The sequence below is a fragment of the Myotis daubentonii genome, chromosome 11 (assembly GCF_963259705.1).
Source record: "Myotis daubentonii chromosome 11, mMyoDau2.1, whole genome shotgun sequence".
NCBI lineage: Eukaryota > Metazoa > Chordata > Mammalia > Chiroptera > Vespertilionidae > Myotis > Myotis daubentonii.
The window spans coordinates 73,150,739-73,165,821 of NC_081850.1; the positions used below are offsets into that span (position 1 = coordinate 73,150,739).

General features: G+C 36.5%; 1 protein-coding gene across 16 annotated transcripts in view; it reads right to left on the minus strand.

The window, feature by feature from the left end:
- STRBP (spermatid perinuclear RNA binding protein) overlaps positions 1–15,083 on the minus strand; it is a 142,294-nt gene that overhangs the window by 35,922 nt on the left and 91,289 nt on the right. For 15 of the 16 annotated variants that reach the window (XM_059657944.1, XM_059657940.1, XM_059657949.1 and 12 more), the window contains exons 6-12: positions 11,227–11,318; positions 10,643–10,738; positions 9,420–9,531; positions 8,676–8,773; positions 8,338–8,449; positions 1,117–1,209; positions 238–437 (exon numbers count right to left, since the gene is read on the minus strand). In XM_059657944.1, the coding sequence (XP_059513927.1) occupies positions 238–437; positions 1,117–1,209; positions 8,338–8,449; positions 8,676–8,773; positions 9,420–9,531; positions 10,643–10,738; positions 11,227–11,318 (803 nt within the window). The remainder of the gene's footprint in view (positions 1–237; positions 438–1,116; positions 1,210–8,337; positions 8,450–8,675; positions 8,774–9,419; positions 9,532–10,642; positions 10,739–11,226; positions 11,319–15,083) is intronic. The other variant, XM_059657955.1, reaches the window with a different exon arrangement.

Below are 15,083 nucleotides of genomic sequence, written 5' to 3' on the forward strand. Positions count from 1 at the left end.
TAATCATCTGTCTCAGAAATATGCAACTTACATTTTTATTTCTTTTTCTTCTGTGTTTTCCAAATTTTGTATAATCAACACATATTTTACAACCAAAGAAGAATTTTGTGACCAGAAATCACAAAACTCTTTATATTACTAAAATCTAAAAAAAGTTGTTAATTTAATATAGGAAAACGAACACCTTATTTACAACATAAAATAGCAAAGCACTAGTAAGTTAAAGACATACAGTACCTTCACTGCTACATGAAGCTTTGCTGTTTTCTTGGATGGTCCTGAGGCTTCGTATGTTGTACCATCCACGTCTACAGACATTGTGAAGACTGGGGCATGGACAGGGCCAGACTGAGATAAGAGCTTATACTGAAGCCCAGGCCTGATCTGATTTAGCCTCATTAGCGCATTCATAAGATCTATTGCTTTACTATCCAGAACTGTTAAAAAAAAAGAGAGAGAGATCAGATATTAAACCATTTTGCTTTAATCTATGCATCTGTAGGTTCCTAGTGATCACTATAAATTCATCAGATTTTTTAAAAGAAGAATTTTAAAAAAACATACAAATAACTTCATATAATTATAAAATTACTCCTTAAATTATTATGCTAACATCACTGTAAAAATAATATGCACTACTACAGCTATACATTAATTTGTTTGGCAAAATTAATATACCCTAAACCAGTGATTTTCAACCAGTGTGCCACAAGAATTTTTAAAACATACAATACCTAACTATTTAGTCAGGGACACTGACCTGTTTTTCCCTTAGATTGTCAAATAGAAAAACAACAGCCAACACAATAGCTGTCCGGTGTGGATGAATAAAAATTATCCCTTTTTTTGGTCCTATCAGGAAATATGCATCTTTTGGTGTGCTGCAGAATTTTAGTAATTATTTATGTGTGCCACGAGATGAAAAAGGTTGAAAATTGCTGTACAAAGCAATGAAGCTTGGAAACAAAAGAAGTTATTTAATCATCAATTTCTCAGTGACATCTATTCTAAAAACCCCAATTCAAATCAATCAAATTCTTCACTATGAAAATTTTCGTTTCCTGAGACTATGAGTCTTTTCTAGTTAACATCTATAAGAATAAAGATTTTACATACTTTTCCTTAAGTTCCGTTTCATCTTCTTATTGGGATCTTTATCATCTCCTAACCCATCTTCAAATGGCCTTTTCAAAGCTGAAGTTCCAGCACCTACACAATTACAAGAGATTCATTATCAGTTAAAACAATGATTCTATTTCCTCTACCAAATGTATATACTATGTTCAGAAAGGGAAACCTTAGGAATCACAAAGACCATAGTACTCTTTCATTGAACAATTAAATTACTGTATTTACCATTTTGTAATAGCAAAAACTTTTAAAGTAAATCTTTATGAAACAATCTATCCCTTTTAATAAATATTTATTTTCCCATTCATTCATATATACAAATACAAACACCTATGTATATATTCACATCTGTTTATGCATGGACAGAAATAGGTCTGGGAAGATATATATCAAAATGTTAAAGGGAGTGTTCTCTGATATTAGGATTTATTTTTACTTATGTCTTTTCAAGTATTTCTATAACTTAACATTTATTACTTTGTATAAATTTTTAAAGCTCACATGTTAAATCTTAGGCTTTTGAAAATCTGATTATTTCTCACATTACAAAATATTCTTCTGTCTGTCGAGTCAAACCCTACTTAAGATTTTATTTACAGTTCATCTTTTCCATGAAGTTTTCTTCAGCTTTTTTCTCATCTCAACTTTCTAAGAGTTTCTATGGTATCAGAAATATAAAGCGTCCCATGTGGTAGTGTGTCATTGGCTATTTCACATGTTTTCTTAGTGCTCTAATGAAGGGCAAAGATATTTTGCCCGTGTCTTGTATCTTTAAAACTATCACAAGACTTAGAAACATCATAGTGGGTATGAACCAAAACTAAATGATATGCAATTTCTTGGGTAAAGCAGCTAGTCTGTAACGCTGTCAGGCAAAAGGCTTTGCTGTCCAGGTTAAAACCAATCAGAGAAAAGCTCATCAACCTCTCCAAGTATTTTAAAGAACTCTGTCTCTTCAACTTAAAAACTGGTTGTGGGTTTTTCCTAAAGGGAAGTTATACTCAAGAGATTCTGCCACAAGATTTCCAGATACTTCTAATGAGACCTTGTAAGTATACTAACATTAACTACATATTCTTTAATCATCAAGATTTGTTGTCTCTTGGGGCAAACACTGACTTTACACTTGCTTGAGTCAATGCTTACTGCTCAGGTCTATAAATCTTGATGTTCTCTTCTACAGAAGGCACTCTCTGCTTATCTGCTTAGTACTGTATTTCATCTGCATTATATAAAACCCTATGTGCCACTGTGGACTCAAGGGTCCCGGGTTCGATTCTGGTCAAGGGCATGTACCTTGGCTGCGGGCACATCCCCAGTGGGGGGTGTGCAGGAGGCAGCTGATCGATGTTTCTCACTCTCTATCCCTCTCCCTTCCTCTCTGTAAAAAATCAATAAAATATATTTTTTAAAAACCACAAAAAAACCCCTATGTGCCAGTCTCCCGGAATGTCCCCTCTTTAAGAGAGAAAAGTTCAAAGGGAACACAGTCTACTCAATCACTCAACTGTTCACTAAGTTACATTAAAAGCTGCTACCTGATTGTGCAGAAATCACAATTGCTTATAAGCATAGATCTCATCTCTAAATCCTCCGGCTATGAAGTTCCATGGATTAAGCTTCCTTCTCCCGTCCCAGCCCTTGTAGAACAGCTGTAAATCTGGGGCTAACCATAATAGTAATAGGGGTGGGGGAGGGGGTAGAAATGGGTTTGTTTTATAAAACGCACGTCATTTTCAATCTATATAATATCTAGAAATGAGAAGTGATCATTTGAGAGGCAATAATTTTTAAAAATAATATGAGAGTGCTTACTATATGCCTGGCACTATTTTTAATATCTTACACGTATTAATTTATTTAATCATCACCCTTTAAAGCATGTACTTCTATCATCCTCATTATAATTTCATGTATGTATTCATTCAGTAACAAATATTAACTGAGAATTTTCTATGTGCAGGATAATTTTAGATGCTGGACAAGAGAACAAAACAATGTCTCAAAGAGTTTATGCAAAAAATAAAAAGTTTATGCAAGGTGGTGGAAAGGAATTACAGCATGTCCTATAGTTTTGAACACAATGAAAAAAAAATAAGAGGCTTAAAGGGGAGGAGGTGTTGCTGTTTTGTTTGTAGTGCTCATCAGAAAGATCAAAAAGGTATTGCTGATAGGTGTGACCTTTTGATGAAGACTTAAGGAAAATAAAAATGAGCTATTCACTATTAGGGAATGAGCCCCAAGCAAGGAAAACAGACCAGTACAAAGGGCAGGAACATGCTAGGAAACAGCATAAAGGCCTGAGTGGTTGGAATCACCTGACCCAGGAGGAGAGGAAAGCAGAAGATGAAGAGAGGCAGTTCTGAACCCAAACTGCCACTAATTCATCAGAGGAGCTTTTACAAAATATCGAAAAGTTCCACTTCCAGTATAAGAAAATAAGTAAATTGAAAAAGCCTTCCTGATGTAATTAGAAAAAATGGACAAAATGTAGAATAAAATATGCTCCCAGACAGTGAAGACTATGGAGTGAGTTAGGTCTGGGAGAGGAAGGGAGCCCTGCCTTAGGGCCACATTTCCCCTAGGGCAGTGGTTGGCAAACAGTACAACGACTGAAATTTCTTTTGAGAGCCAAATTTTTTAAACTTAAACTATATAGGTAGGTACATTGTTATTAACTTAATTAGGGTACTCCTAAGCTGGCCTTTGCTAGAAACGTCCTCAACCTGATTGAGGTACGTTCGCTGAGGTCAACTCCTTCCAAATCTCCCATCCACACTCGTCTTGTATAGTTATTTCTTCTATTAAATTGATGACAAAAATACCTGTAGGATCTGCAGCTGGTTGGAAAAATACAGGTAAATTTATGCTTCGAGTAGGTATTTTTGTCACCCGTGCACAATTTGCGGACGAACTAGCACTAACCACTGCACTGAGACTGCTGACTGACTGGCTCACTCAACTCAAGCATGAATCGCGCACGCGCCTCCCCCCGCACTGCGTAACCTGCGGCCCGCCTGCGCCTTCTCCCGTCGCCTGACGGACCGACACCCCCCACTTCTTCTAAAGCTACTTCTTCAAAATAGACTCACCCAGGCCTATAACCGACTTCTGCACATGGGCCACGAAGTATCAATCGCGCGCGCACGTGGTATTTTGTGGAAGAGCCACACTCAAGGGGCCAAAGAGCCGCATGTGGCTCGCGAGCCCTGGTTTGCCAACCACTGCTCTAGGGGCATCTTCCAAGTCCAGAAACAGCCAGTAAGGATTGTGGGGGCAAAAACTGAAGTGTGAGGACCGCCAAGGGAAGTCCTGTTGAATCTCCCCCCACTGTGGATCTCATGAGGACTGAAGCCTAACTTCAAATCACCTTCTTCCCTGATTACATTAAAATGACCCAGGATTGCCAAAGTCACTAACCAGAAACAGGTATAAATCTACCCTGGGGAAAGATAGTATTACTCTAGCCTTTAAATTCTCCACAATTTTTTCATCTTAAGTCTCCAGCATTCACAATAACCAGGTACATAAGATATTATGATCAAAAATCGAGGAAGGAGCAGACAACAGAAACAGAGCCAAAAGAAACCCAGATGATGGAGCTTTCAAAAAACAAACTTTATTAAAAAGAATAATCAGAATGCTAAAGAAATTTAAAAGTAAAAAATAAAAACTAGAAGAATTTCTGGAAGAAAATCTAAAACTATAAAAGATCCAAAATTATAAAAATGGAAAATATAATATAAATTAAGAACTAATAGACCTGCAAGTGGAACTAGACAATCCACAACAGAGGGAAACGGACATACTCTCCCAGTAATCAGAAGAACAAGTAAACAAAACTTATAGTATAGGTGTACAAGATCTGAACAGCACAACGAACAAATGTACTGCAAAATGTTCATAAAGAACATTCGGACCAACAACTGCAAAATGTACATAATTTTTCAGACAGAATCATTTACAAAAACTGACTAAGTACTGGAACATAAAACAAGTCTCAAAAAGAAAAATCAAAGGATAGAAATCAAACAAAACATGTTCTCAGATTATAGTAGAATAAGTGGGAACTCAAATATAAAGTGGTAACTAAAAAATCCTTTCCTGTCTGGAAATTAAGCAATGACAACAAAGAATAAAGAATATTCTTTATTCTTATAGATGTTAAGTTTTTTGAGTGTAGACTCAGTAACCAGGTGGTCATGGTTCGATTCCTGTTCAGGCAGGGCACATGCCTGCGTTGCGGCCTCGATCCCCAGTAGGGGGACATGTAGGGAAGACCGTCTATCAATGATTCTCTCTCATCATTGATGTTTTTATCTCTCTCTCCCTCTCCCTTATTCTCTGAAATCAATAAAAATGTATTAAATAGCCCTAGCTGGCTTTGCTCAGTGTATAGAGCATCAGCCTGTGGACTGAAGAGTCCCAGGTTCGATTCCAGATGGGTGTGTGGGAGACAACCATTGATGTCTCTCTCTCACATCAATGTTTCTCTCTCTGTCTCTTCCCCTCCCTTCTACTCTGTCTAAAAATCAACAGAAAAAATATCCTCAGGTGAAGAGTAACCAAAAAAAATAAATTTATATGTATGTGTGTGTGTGTATTAAATAGCTCATGTGTCAAAGAACTGATAATAAGGGAAAAGAAAAGATAGTTTTAACCTAGTGATAATAAAGATACTAATGTCAAAAGCATGTACTAGGGACTCTTTCCCCCTCCCCACGTGGGAGTCTGTGCTGTGAGATTCTTTCCCCTTCCCCACGTGGGAGTCTGTACTTGTTCTTTAATAAATTTCCACCTTGGCTATACCATCCCCCCCCCCCCCGCAAAAAAGCGTGTACTATACACATAAATCTAGGCTTAAAGGAAAAATAGCAAGTTACACCCAAAGAAGGTAAATTTATAAAATTATTTTAAGATTTAGATGAAATGGATAAATTCGTAGAAAAAAACAATTTACCAAACCTCTCACAAGAGGATGACAGTCTCATACCTATTTAGTAAAGTTGATCCATAATTTAAAACCCTCCCACAAAGAAAACCAAGTGCTCAAATGGCTTCAATAATAAATTCTTGTAAGCATTTAAGGAAAAAATAACATCAATCTTATGCAAACTCCTACAAAGAAAAAAAAAGGAAGGGACAATTTCCAACTCACTTTATGAGACCAACATAATCTTAGAGGCAAAACATTACAACAAAGGAAAACTACTGGCCAATCTAACACACAAACAGGATTTGCTTACAAAACCTATGCAAGACTGCTCATACCAACTTTATTTGTGATAACCAAAACTGGAAACAAACAAATTCCCTACAACAGATGTACAGTTAAACAAAGTCTGGCTCATCCAATGCCATAGAATACTACTCAGCAATAAATCTAATGACACGTACAACAACTTGGACAGGCCATAAGGACATTACACTGGGGGATGGGAGGGGACTAGACAATCCACAACAGAGGGAAACTGACATACTCTTCAGTAATTAGAAGAACAAGTAAACAAAAAAGGGGAGATCTCAAAAGATCACATACTGTATAACTCCTTGAAGTGACAAAAATATAGAGGAAAGTCAGTGGTTTCCAGGGTTTAGGGATGATTAAGAAGAAAGAAGCGGGTGTGACTATAAAGGGGCAGTATGTGGAAGATGGAATAGTTCTGTATCTTGATTGTGAAGGTGGTTTCACAAATCTACACATGTAATAAAATGGCATAAAACATATACATAGACATGGTATCAATGTCAAGTTCTTGCTTTTGATATTGTAACAGCAAGCATGTCAAACTCATGGCTGACGAGGCATGCAGCCCACTTGCCACGAGTTTGACATGCTTGTTGTACAGTTCTAGAATATAAGATGTAACTAGTAGGAGAAATTGACTAAAGGGTACATGGGAACTCTCAGTGCTAACTAAGCAACTTCCTTTGAGTCTGATTTTAAGAGGAAAAATTAAGGGAAAAAAGAATGATCGCTTGTTGAGAACAGACAAATGGGGCAAGGTCAGAAGCAGAAAGACCAAGATAGAGAAGTTACTACAATAACCCAGTTGAGAGATGATGGCAGCTTAGGCCAGGATTGCAATAGTGAAGAAGTTAAAGAAATAGCTGAATGCTGGAGATACTTTGAATATAAAACAGACAGGATTTGTTGATGATTTGGATATGGAGGGAAAAAAGAGAGGGATTCAAGGATAAAGGTTTTTGCCTGAGCACATAGAAGGATAGAGTTTCCAGTGACTGGAAAGAGCAGATCAGGGGTAGCATAAGGACAGATTTTTGGATTTTAGACATCTTAAGTTTGAGATGGCTGTTAGACATCTGGGTGGAAAACTGAGGAAACTGGGTCTGAGGTCAAGGGCTGGTAGTCTGGTGAGGAATAACTGGTGTTAAACATCCTACCTTCTAGTATAACAGGAGATGGGGGGGGGGATATTTTTTGGGGCATAACGAGGAGAGTAAGTGGATTCATATTTGAGTCTGCTGTATTCGAGGAACTGAGTCAGGCATCTTAATCTGTCCATAGCCAATAAAGCAGGGTAACATCCCTAGGACAAAAGCAAACTCATTGCTCAAGACCTAAAGCCAGTAAAGAGTGGGGCTATGACTAGAACCCAGGCAATACTGACCCAAAATCTATGCTCTTTCCACTGAAACTCAAACAGACTAGTACAAACGGAAGATACTCCTGGATTTTTTCAATATACTTTTCCTTTATATTTGTTTTCTCTTTCTTGGTTATGTAACAGTTCCAAGTACAGCGATAACATCATCTCCTAGTTTATGGCTTACCTCTTCTCTTAGACCAGAGATTCTCAAAGTATGATCCCTACATCTATGCAGTAATGGAATCTGGCCAACATAGTCAACTGAGTTCATCACTAATAAGAGTAAATAATAGCAAGCTGATGTCATTGATGGGACAGAAAAGCAGAAAGTCAGGGGGGGGAAGCAATAAAAATCCTTATGCATGACTTGGATTAACAATTTGTTTAAATTAGGGTATAATTGAGACAACATTATATTAGGTTCAGGTGTTCAATATAATAATTCCACATTTGTCTATACTGTGAAATGATCCCACAATAAGTCTAGTTAACATCAACAATTATTAAATTCCCTCACCTCTAATAAGAGATGCACCCCATAATCATCTCTACCACTGCCCATGCCCAACACCAATAAAAACACTTTTATACTCACCTTCTTTATCAGTAACTGACCAGGAGTATTTTTGAAAAGGCTTACTAGACGGAAGGGGGTCCATCTCCAGCACTTTATAAATCTGGCCAAAGGCTGACAGTCTCAGTGCATGCTGAAGAACAAAAGATTATAGTTATTCACATTTCAATAGCCATTTATAAAGCCCTTTTATAAAGCCATAGAACATCTAGCTAAAAAGACTATTCATTTAACACTAATGTTATTATGGAAAAGTTCCCTTAACAATAGGCAAGAAAATAGTGTTTAAATAGAAAAACTCAGAAACTAAAGTAATGATATCCCTCTAATAGATCACAGTGATGTGCCCCATCTTCTACCTGGGCACTATGGGTAATATCTTCTTTTTGCTGGATGGTCATATAGCTCAGAGCATCTGTTGGGTCTCGCTCACAAGGATCATGAAGACCAGGACCCCCTTTGGCAAAGGCAAAAGAAAGACACAAGTACCACTTAGAACTGAGTTTAGAATTCAATAAACTAACAGAGAAAAAGGGAATAGAGGGGGGAAAAACTGAGAAACTACATCTGCTTAATTAAATGGAGTACAAAGGACACTCTCATTTTCAATATGTTAGCACCTAAATGTCCTCATTTTACTGGAAGTCACATATATCTAAGGTCAACATTTCGTCTTACTCTGAGAATTTAGACACAGCATGATAAATCATCCCAATCTTTAAAGGGATTACATATAGAAAATAAAACCAAATTTAATGTTTCCAAATTAAACACCAGAGTGCAAACAGAGTGAACTTAATACATTTTAACCAAACATCTGCATTTTCAAATTCAGAGCTCAAGGTAAAGCAAATTCATAGCAGACATAGTATCTTATTAGTACCATTTATGTTAGTATATATAAAACATAAATTACATTTATTGAAACAGAGTTTTATATTTCAACATACAGATATCCTACTTTCCTATTTGCTAAAATTCCAAGTAAAACAACTCCTACATATCACTTTCTGGTGCAGAGGATAAATTTAATAAGGATTTAGAAAAATAAACCAAAATGTGATTTTTCTGATTCTTCTGCCTCCAGAGTTTGAAACCCTTACCAGGAAGTAGTATTCCAGATGCCAAACACTCCATTACTCGTCTCAAGGCCTCCCCAGCGCCCAAAGGTCTATTACAAGTACCTATAGACTTTTCACATATAAGCTCTAGTGGCTAGAAGATATTAAATTACAAATTAGTACATGCATCAAGTGTTAAAAGGATTCCAGTTAAATGTGAGCTGACATTTCTATCTACAATGAAGGCCAAAACCATGAAAGTCCATTTATGATTTAGGACTCAATTAACTTTTCCCCTTTGTTTATTAACCTTTAACCCAGCTAGTGTTTTTAAATCTACCATTTTTGAGATAATATATTCAGAAGACATTTTGTTATAAAACTTGAGTTACCCTGAAAAGATCACTTAAGAAATTGTGGTCACTTAACTGATTTAATAAAAATATAACAAGCCTTCATATAAGTTAGTAATAGCTAATAACTAATCAATATTCAAACCCAACCCTATCTCCCACATAACCTAGGAAACACTTAAACCACAATAAGACTTCATTTAAGACAGCCTGCCTCAAGTACTACAATTAGAATAAATGAAGAACCAAATCTCTATATTTAATAAATTAAAAACTGATGATACTATATGAAAGTTATAATTGCTAGACTAATTTAAAATGACCCTTTAATCCGGCCAGTGTTGCTCAGTGGTTGAGTGTTGACCCATGCACCATGAGGTCACAATTTGATTCCTGGTCAGGGCACATGTCTGGTTTGTGGGCTCGATCCCCAATAGGGGGCGTGCAGGAAGCAGCCCATCAATGATTCTCTCTCATCACTGACATTTCTTTCTATCTCTCCCTCTCCCTTCCTCTCTGAAATCAATCAATCAATATATATAATTTTTTTTTTTTTAAATGGAAGCAGCACTGAAAGAGCAATGTGCCAGTCAAGGAGCTTTCATGGGCAGTAGTGAATAGTACAGAGCAAAGTGCAGGAAGACATTCACTTCTAAAAGATATAGAGGCTTTTTGTCAAAGAAAAAAATCTCAGGCTCTGTAACATGAATTATGATAAGGTAAAAGAGACATGTTACATACATAAAAACGAATTCATATGAAAAAGTGCATAATTTTTTTCCAAAACAAAAATAGGTAATGCATACCTCAGCTAACTCAGAATACAGCTATTTCATAGTAATATGTAATTTCTACAGGAATTTCTCTGACTTTACTTCAGAATTTGCTTTTTAACTGTATTTAAGTACTTACCCATCCTTTTAATGGTGCCCATGTGGGGACTCTGTTGCACAAATCACGCAGAATACGAAGGACAATGACACACGATTTTAATCCATTTGCCCTTGCCTAAAACAAACAAAGTGATTCCAATATCCTTGTTGAAATCCATTCATTTAAGCACACTGATCATGGATAGGCTCTTTAAAGTGAATACTAATTAGTCAATCATAATCAGTTGTCAAACAAATTTAAAAAATAAAGTAAAATTATAATTCAGAACGGCAGGCTTTAAAGTAAAGGAAGCATACTATTAAAATTGCTTTTATAGCCTCATGACAACACACCATTCTGGGCCACTAAAGTTTTCACTTTTCTCGCCCATGTTTGTATTTTATAAGCCACCATTTGAAATTCAGAGTGCTAAGCTGAAAAGGATTATATTATAATTAAAGAGTAGAAGCCATACTAGGCATTTTACCTAAATTAACTCATTTACTCTTATGACCCTATAAGGTAGAGTACCCCACGTTATAATTTACACAGAAATCATTAAGTGGCAAGTATGAAACCTATGCAAGGCTATATCAACAGTAAGATAAAAACAAAGAGCCAACCTGAAACCATTTGGCATGTCGAAGAGACGCCAAGGCGTTCAGGCATTTCTGCCTGTCCAATAAGTCTGGAGGATCTTTCATCGCAACCTTTTCTAATGGAAAAATGGGATAGAGAGAGACACATACAATTTGACCAAGGAGTTCCTGTCAAATTACCAAACAATAAAATTTTTTTAAAAGAGCGGCATTTGAGTTAACTAATAAGACTCCCAGAAGATTTCATGATTTGGTTTAGTTGTTGTTTTTTTAAAGTTACATGCACTATGATTACTTAAGTAAAAAGTCATCAGAGCCATTCTGTGCACAAGTAAACAGGAGCACAAAGGCAGTCAGTCAGTAAACAAATCAATGATCACTGCTACATAAAATCTGGGATCTTATTAAGCACATATAACATCAAAGGGCACAAAATAGGTACATAGCACTTGTTCCTTTGGCTGGGTGCAAACAGTGCAAATCTGGGACTAATAGTAATCATAACTATTTTTTATAGAAGGAATCTTAATCAATTCTTAAGGCAAACTGGGGCTCTTTTATATAATCAATTTGAGATATACTACGAATACACTGCGTATAGCAATTTTATTTTTTTACAACTAAATAAACTTATCCAACAAGATAGCCATTAACAGAAACTTTACCCCATTGATGAAAACTGTTCAAGGGTCACATTGGAGTTCCCTCATTATTTCTTTTCTAAGCCAAAATTATCAAAACTACAAAAATGAAAAATACTGAAATATATTTCAATTCTATATATAAATTTTTTAAAGGCAGCTAAGAATACTATCTAATTACGGCTATTTGACTTGCCTTAACATTTTAAATTTGGATTAGAGGGCCCAAAGCAGCAAAATTAAGAATTCAAACATGTGATTAATTGCCCTAGCTGGTTTGGCTCAGTGGATAGAGCGTTAGCCTGCAGCCTGAAGAGTCCCGGGTTCAATTCCGGTCAAACATGTGATTAATGAAAAATATCCACACTTGAGAAAAATGTCATATGATACTAAATCCAAGTTTAAGAGCCAAATATATTCCCTCTAAGCGATTACTGAGTGGGATTTCACTTTTTAAAGACTTGGTGCATTATTTAAATGCAAACAAAAACTACAAATGTTTCTTGGGGAGAAATTTTGTCTAGCCCAATGAAGTCAGATTCACCATTCTCCTTTAAGAACTTTTAGATGTAGGAAAATCCACCAATACTTCTTCCTAGCATTATCATAATAATGAGAATTGGTAGTATGCTGTGTGGGCTAATTGATACAATGTAAATATTTTTAAATAAGAGGCAGATAACTGGTAATTTTTGGTTTCCTCATTTACAGGATTCCATTATGACATATATTCTAATTGGTAGCCTGCCATTAACTAAAACTGAAGGCATAATGCCCAGCAGAAAACAAATCTTTCAGAGGAAGAATTGGGGTTTTCTATAGCAGTGGTCACCAACTGGTGGTCCGCGGACCACTGGTGGTCCATGAGGTCTGAAAGGTTGTTGACCGCTATTCTATAGGTTGCAACATTCTAAAGGCTGAAGTGCTACACACTTATTTTCTGACCCGGTGAGCTCTATACCAGATATTTGCATTGATTCACATTAACTTCTGCCAACAAATTCACAACACAGGGCGTCATTTCACTACCCCCTTTTATTAAAAAATTGGGCAGCCTCAAAAAGTATAAATGTGGATTCATTTATAACCATAAGCAAATATACTATGGATTTTCACTTCATAGGTGATCTAGTTCCTGGACTTGCTCAATTTTGTCTTTATAATGACACAAACATACAATTAACTCATTTTAATGTTATGTCGAAATGTTTAACTGTGGTCAATGCAAGCATCTGCATAAAGCTCACATACCAGATCAAACAAACTACTATAAATGAATGATTAGAATATCTTAAAAGATAGACATGACAAAGGTTGACTGACTGCTAAGTAATGTAATCCCCAAAGGAGGTATGGGCTGTACTTATTTTTTAAAATCTCAATCTCTAAGAATGAGGCAGGCTTCGATTTAGTCTATCATCTTACAAGTAGGAGTTGGGAAGGGGGACGGGGTAATGCAAGAGAGAAGGGAGGCAGAGGAAGTTTGGATAGGAAAAGACAAGGCAAACCAAAACCCTTTTAAACTTTCTGGTACTTTCATCCAATGGTCAGAACTTGTAAATAACATCTCATGCTCATTACAAAACATATTTTTAAAGGGCGACAATGGCAAAAATATGAAGATAAATTATTTCATCCCCAAAGTCAGATTACAACCACAAACTCTTATTTAAAAAAAAAACACAACAACAGAGGCATCAGCTTGCTACAGACAGTCAACATTTGGAGGCAACAGTTTCCACTAAGACAAGATGGAGGGGCAGGCAGTGAACAGAAGACTTGCACCAGATTCCCATTCACATCACCATCAGAATGGCTATGTTTCTTCCTGCTCTGATAGTCAAAATGTCAAAAGATCCAAAATGTTTCAATATTCATGAGGTGGGACACAGTAGAGGAAATTCATCTAATGTTATCTTCCTCAGAGTTTCTTATTTTAAAACCATGTGAATTCATTCATATGGTAACCAGTACCTGTAAGCCCTGCTTTCCTATTTCCTTTATATATGAATAACATATAATTTTATATATTTTCATTCATTGAGAAAAATAAATTACTTAATGTGGCAATTATAGAATTGCTGCTGGAAAAACACCACTACTTCTAATAGCAGAACTTCAAGTTTAACATTTTTTAACACACTTCAATATAAGTGTTTCATTTTTGTGGGGAAGCAAAGCTTTTCTGATAAAAGGCAACTTGGAGTCTTTAAATTAGAAACAATGGGACTGTGGGACATTTCATTTTTTCCTACATTGATCAGTAAAACTAATTAAGAAATACAACTGGAATTTAAAAAAAGAAAAAGAAAGAAAATAGTATGGGGAATGGGCATGGGGAGTGACAAAAATGCCCCCCAAAACCATAAAAAACACACACACACACACAAAAAAACAAACAACTTGTAAAGATTTATTGCTCAGTAACCTGGCATCAGGGCATGAAGCTACATAAAGCATTCTGAACAATGGAAGCACTGGAAAAGAAGCCTATTGTGCCGAACTTTATTTTGGTTAGAGGTTAGATCAGTGACCAGAAACACACCGTACTACAGGAAATGTTGGTCAGTTTCTCTCAATTCATACATGCATGCTAACTCTCCTCCCATTAACAAAAACACTAGCCTGGACACTGGATAGAGAAAAGCCAGAACATGACTGTAAACAGGAGTCATATGTCTGGAACCCTGGGCTCTTCAAAGGTGAAATAATTGAGCTGGGTCGTCATGAAGGCCTCCTTGACAAAATGGGTGAAGCTGAGCTACTGAGTACGTGCCGATAGAATGTTCTGGTTAGCCTGAAAATATGCTAGCAGCCCCTTCTCTCAATTCCTTGAGGCTCTGTGGAGAGCAGACATTATGCTTCAAACTGCTATCCATGCAAAACATCAAGCCACAATAAAGTACACAGGTAAATGCAGCACTAAGGGAGATCAGAGAGACTGTTTTCCTAATTTCTGGTAGAAATGTCACTCGGTTTAACTTTTTTTTTTCAATGCCTTAGTAGACAGTTGGCCACTGGAAAGGTAACGGCTCAAAGTTTGCACCGGATTTTAGATCTAACAACTGGAAAAGGGAGGAAAAGAAAGCCTGCAGTATCATTATAATCCCAGGTGTGATTTCTGGATTATAAGAATCTAGTACCTTCACCTAGCAGGACATATGCCAGTGAACGTTTGTCAAGATGCACCGGAAGTTTACACTGGCGCTGATATGTGAAAAGGGACTCTTGGGCAACCTC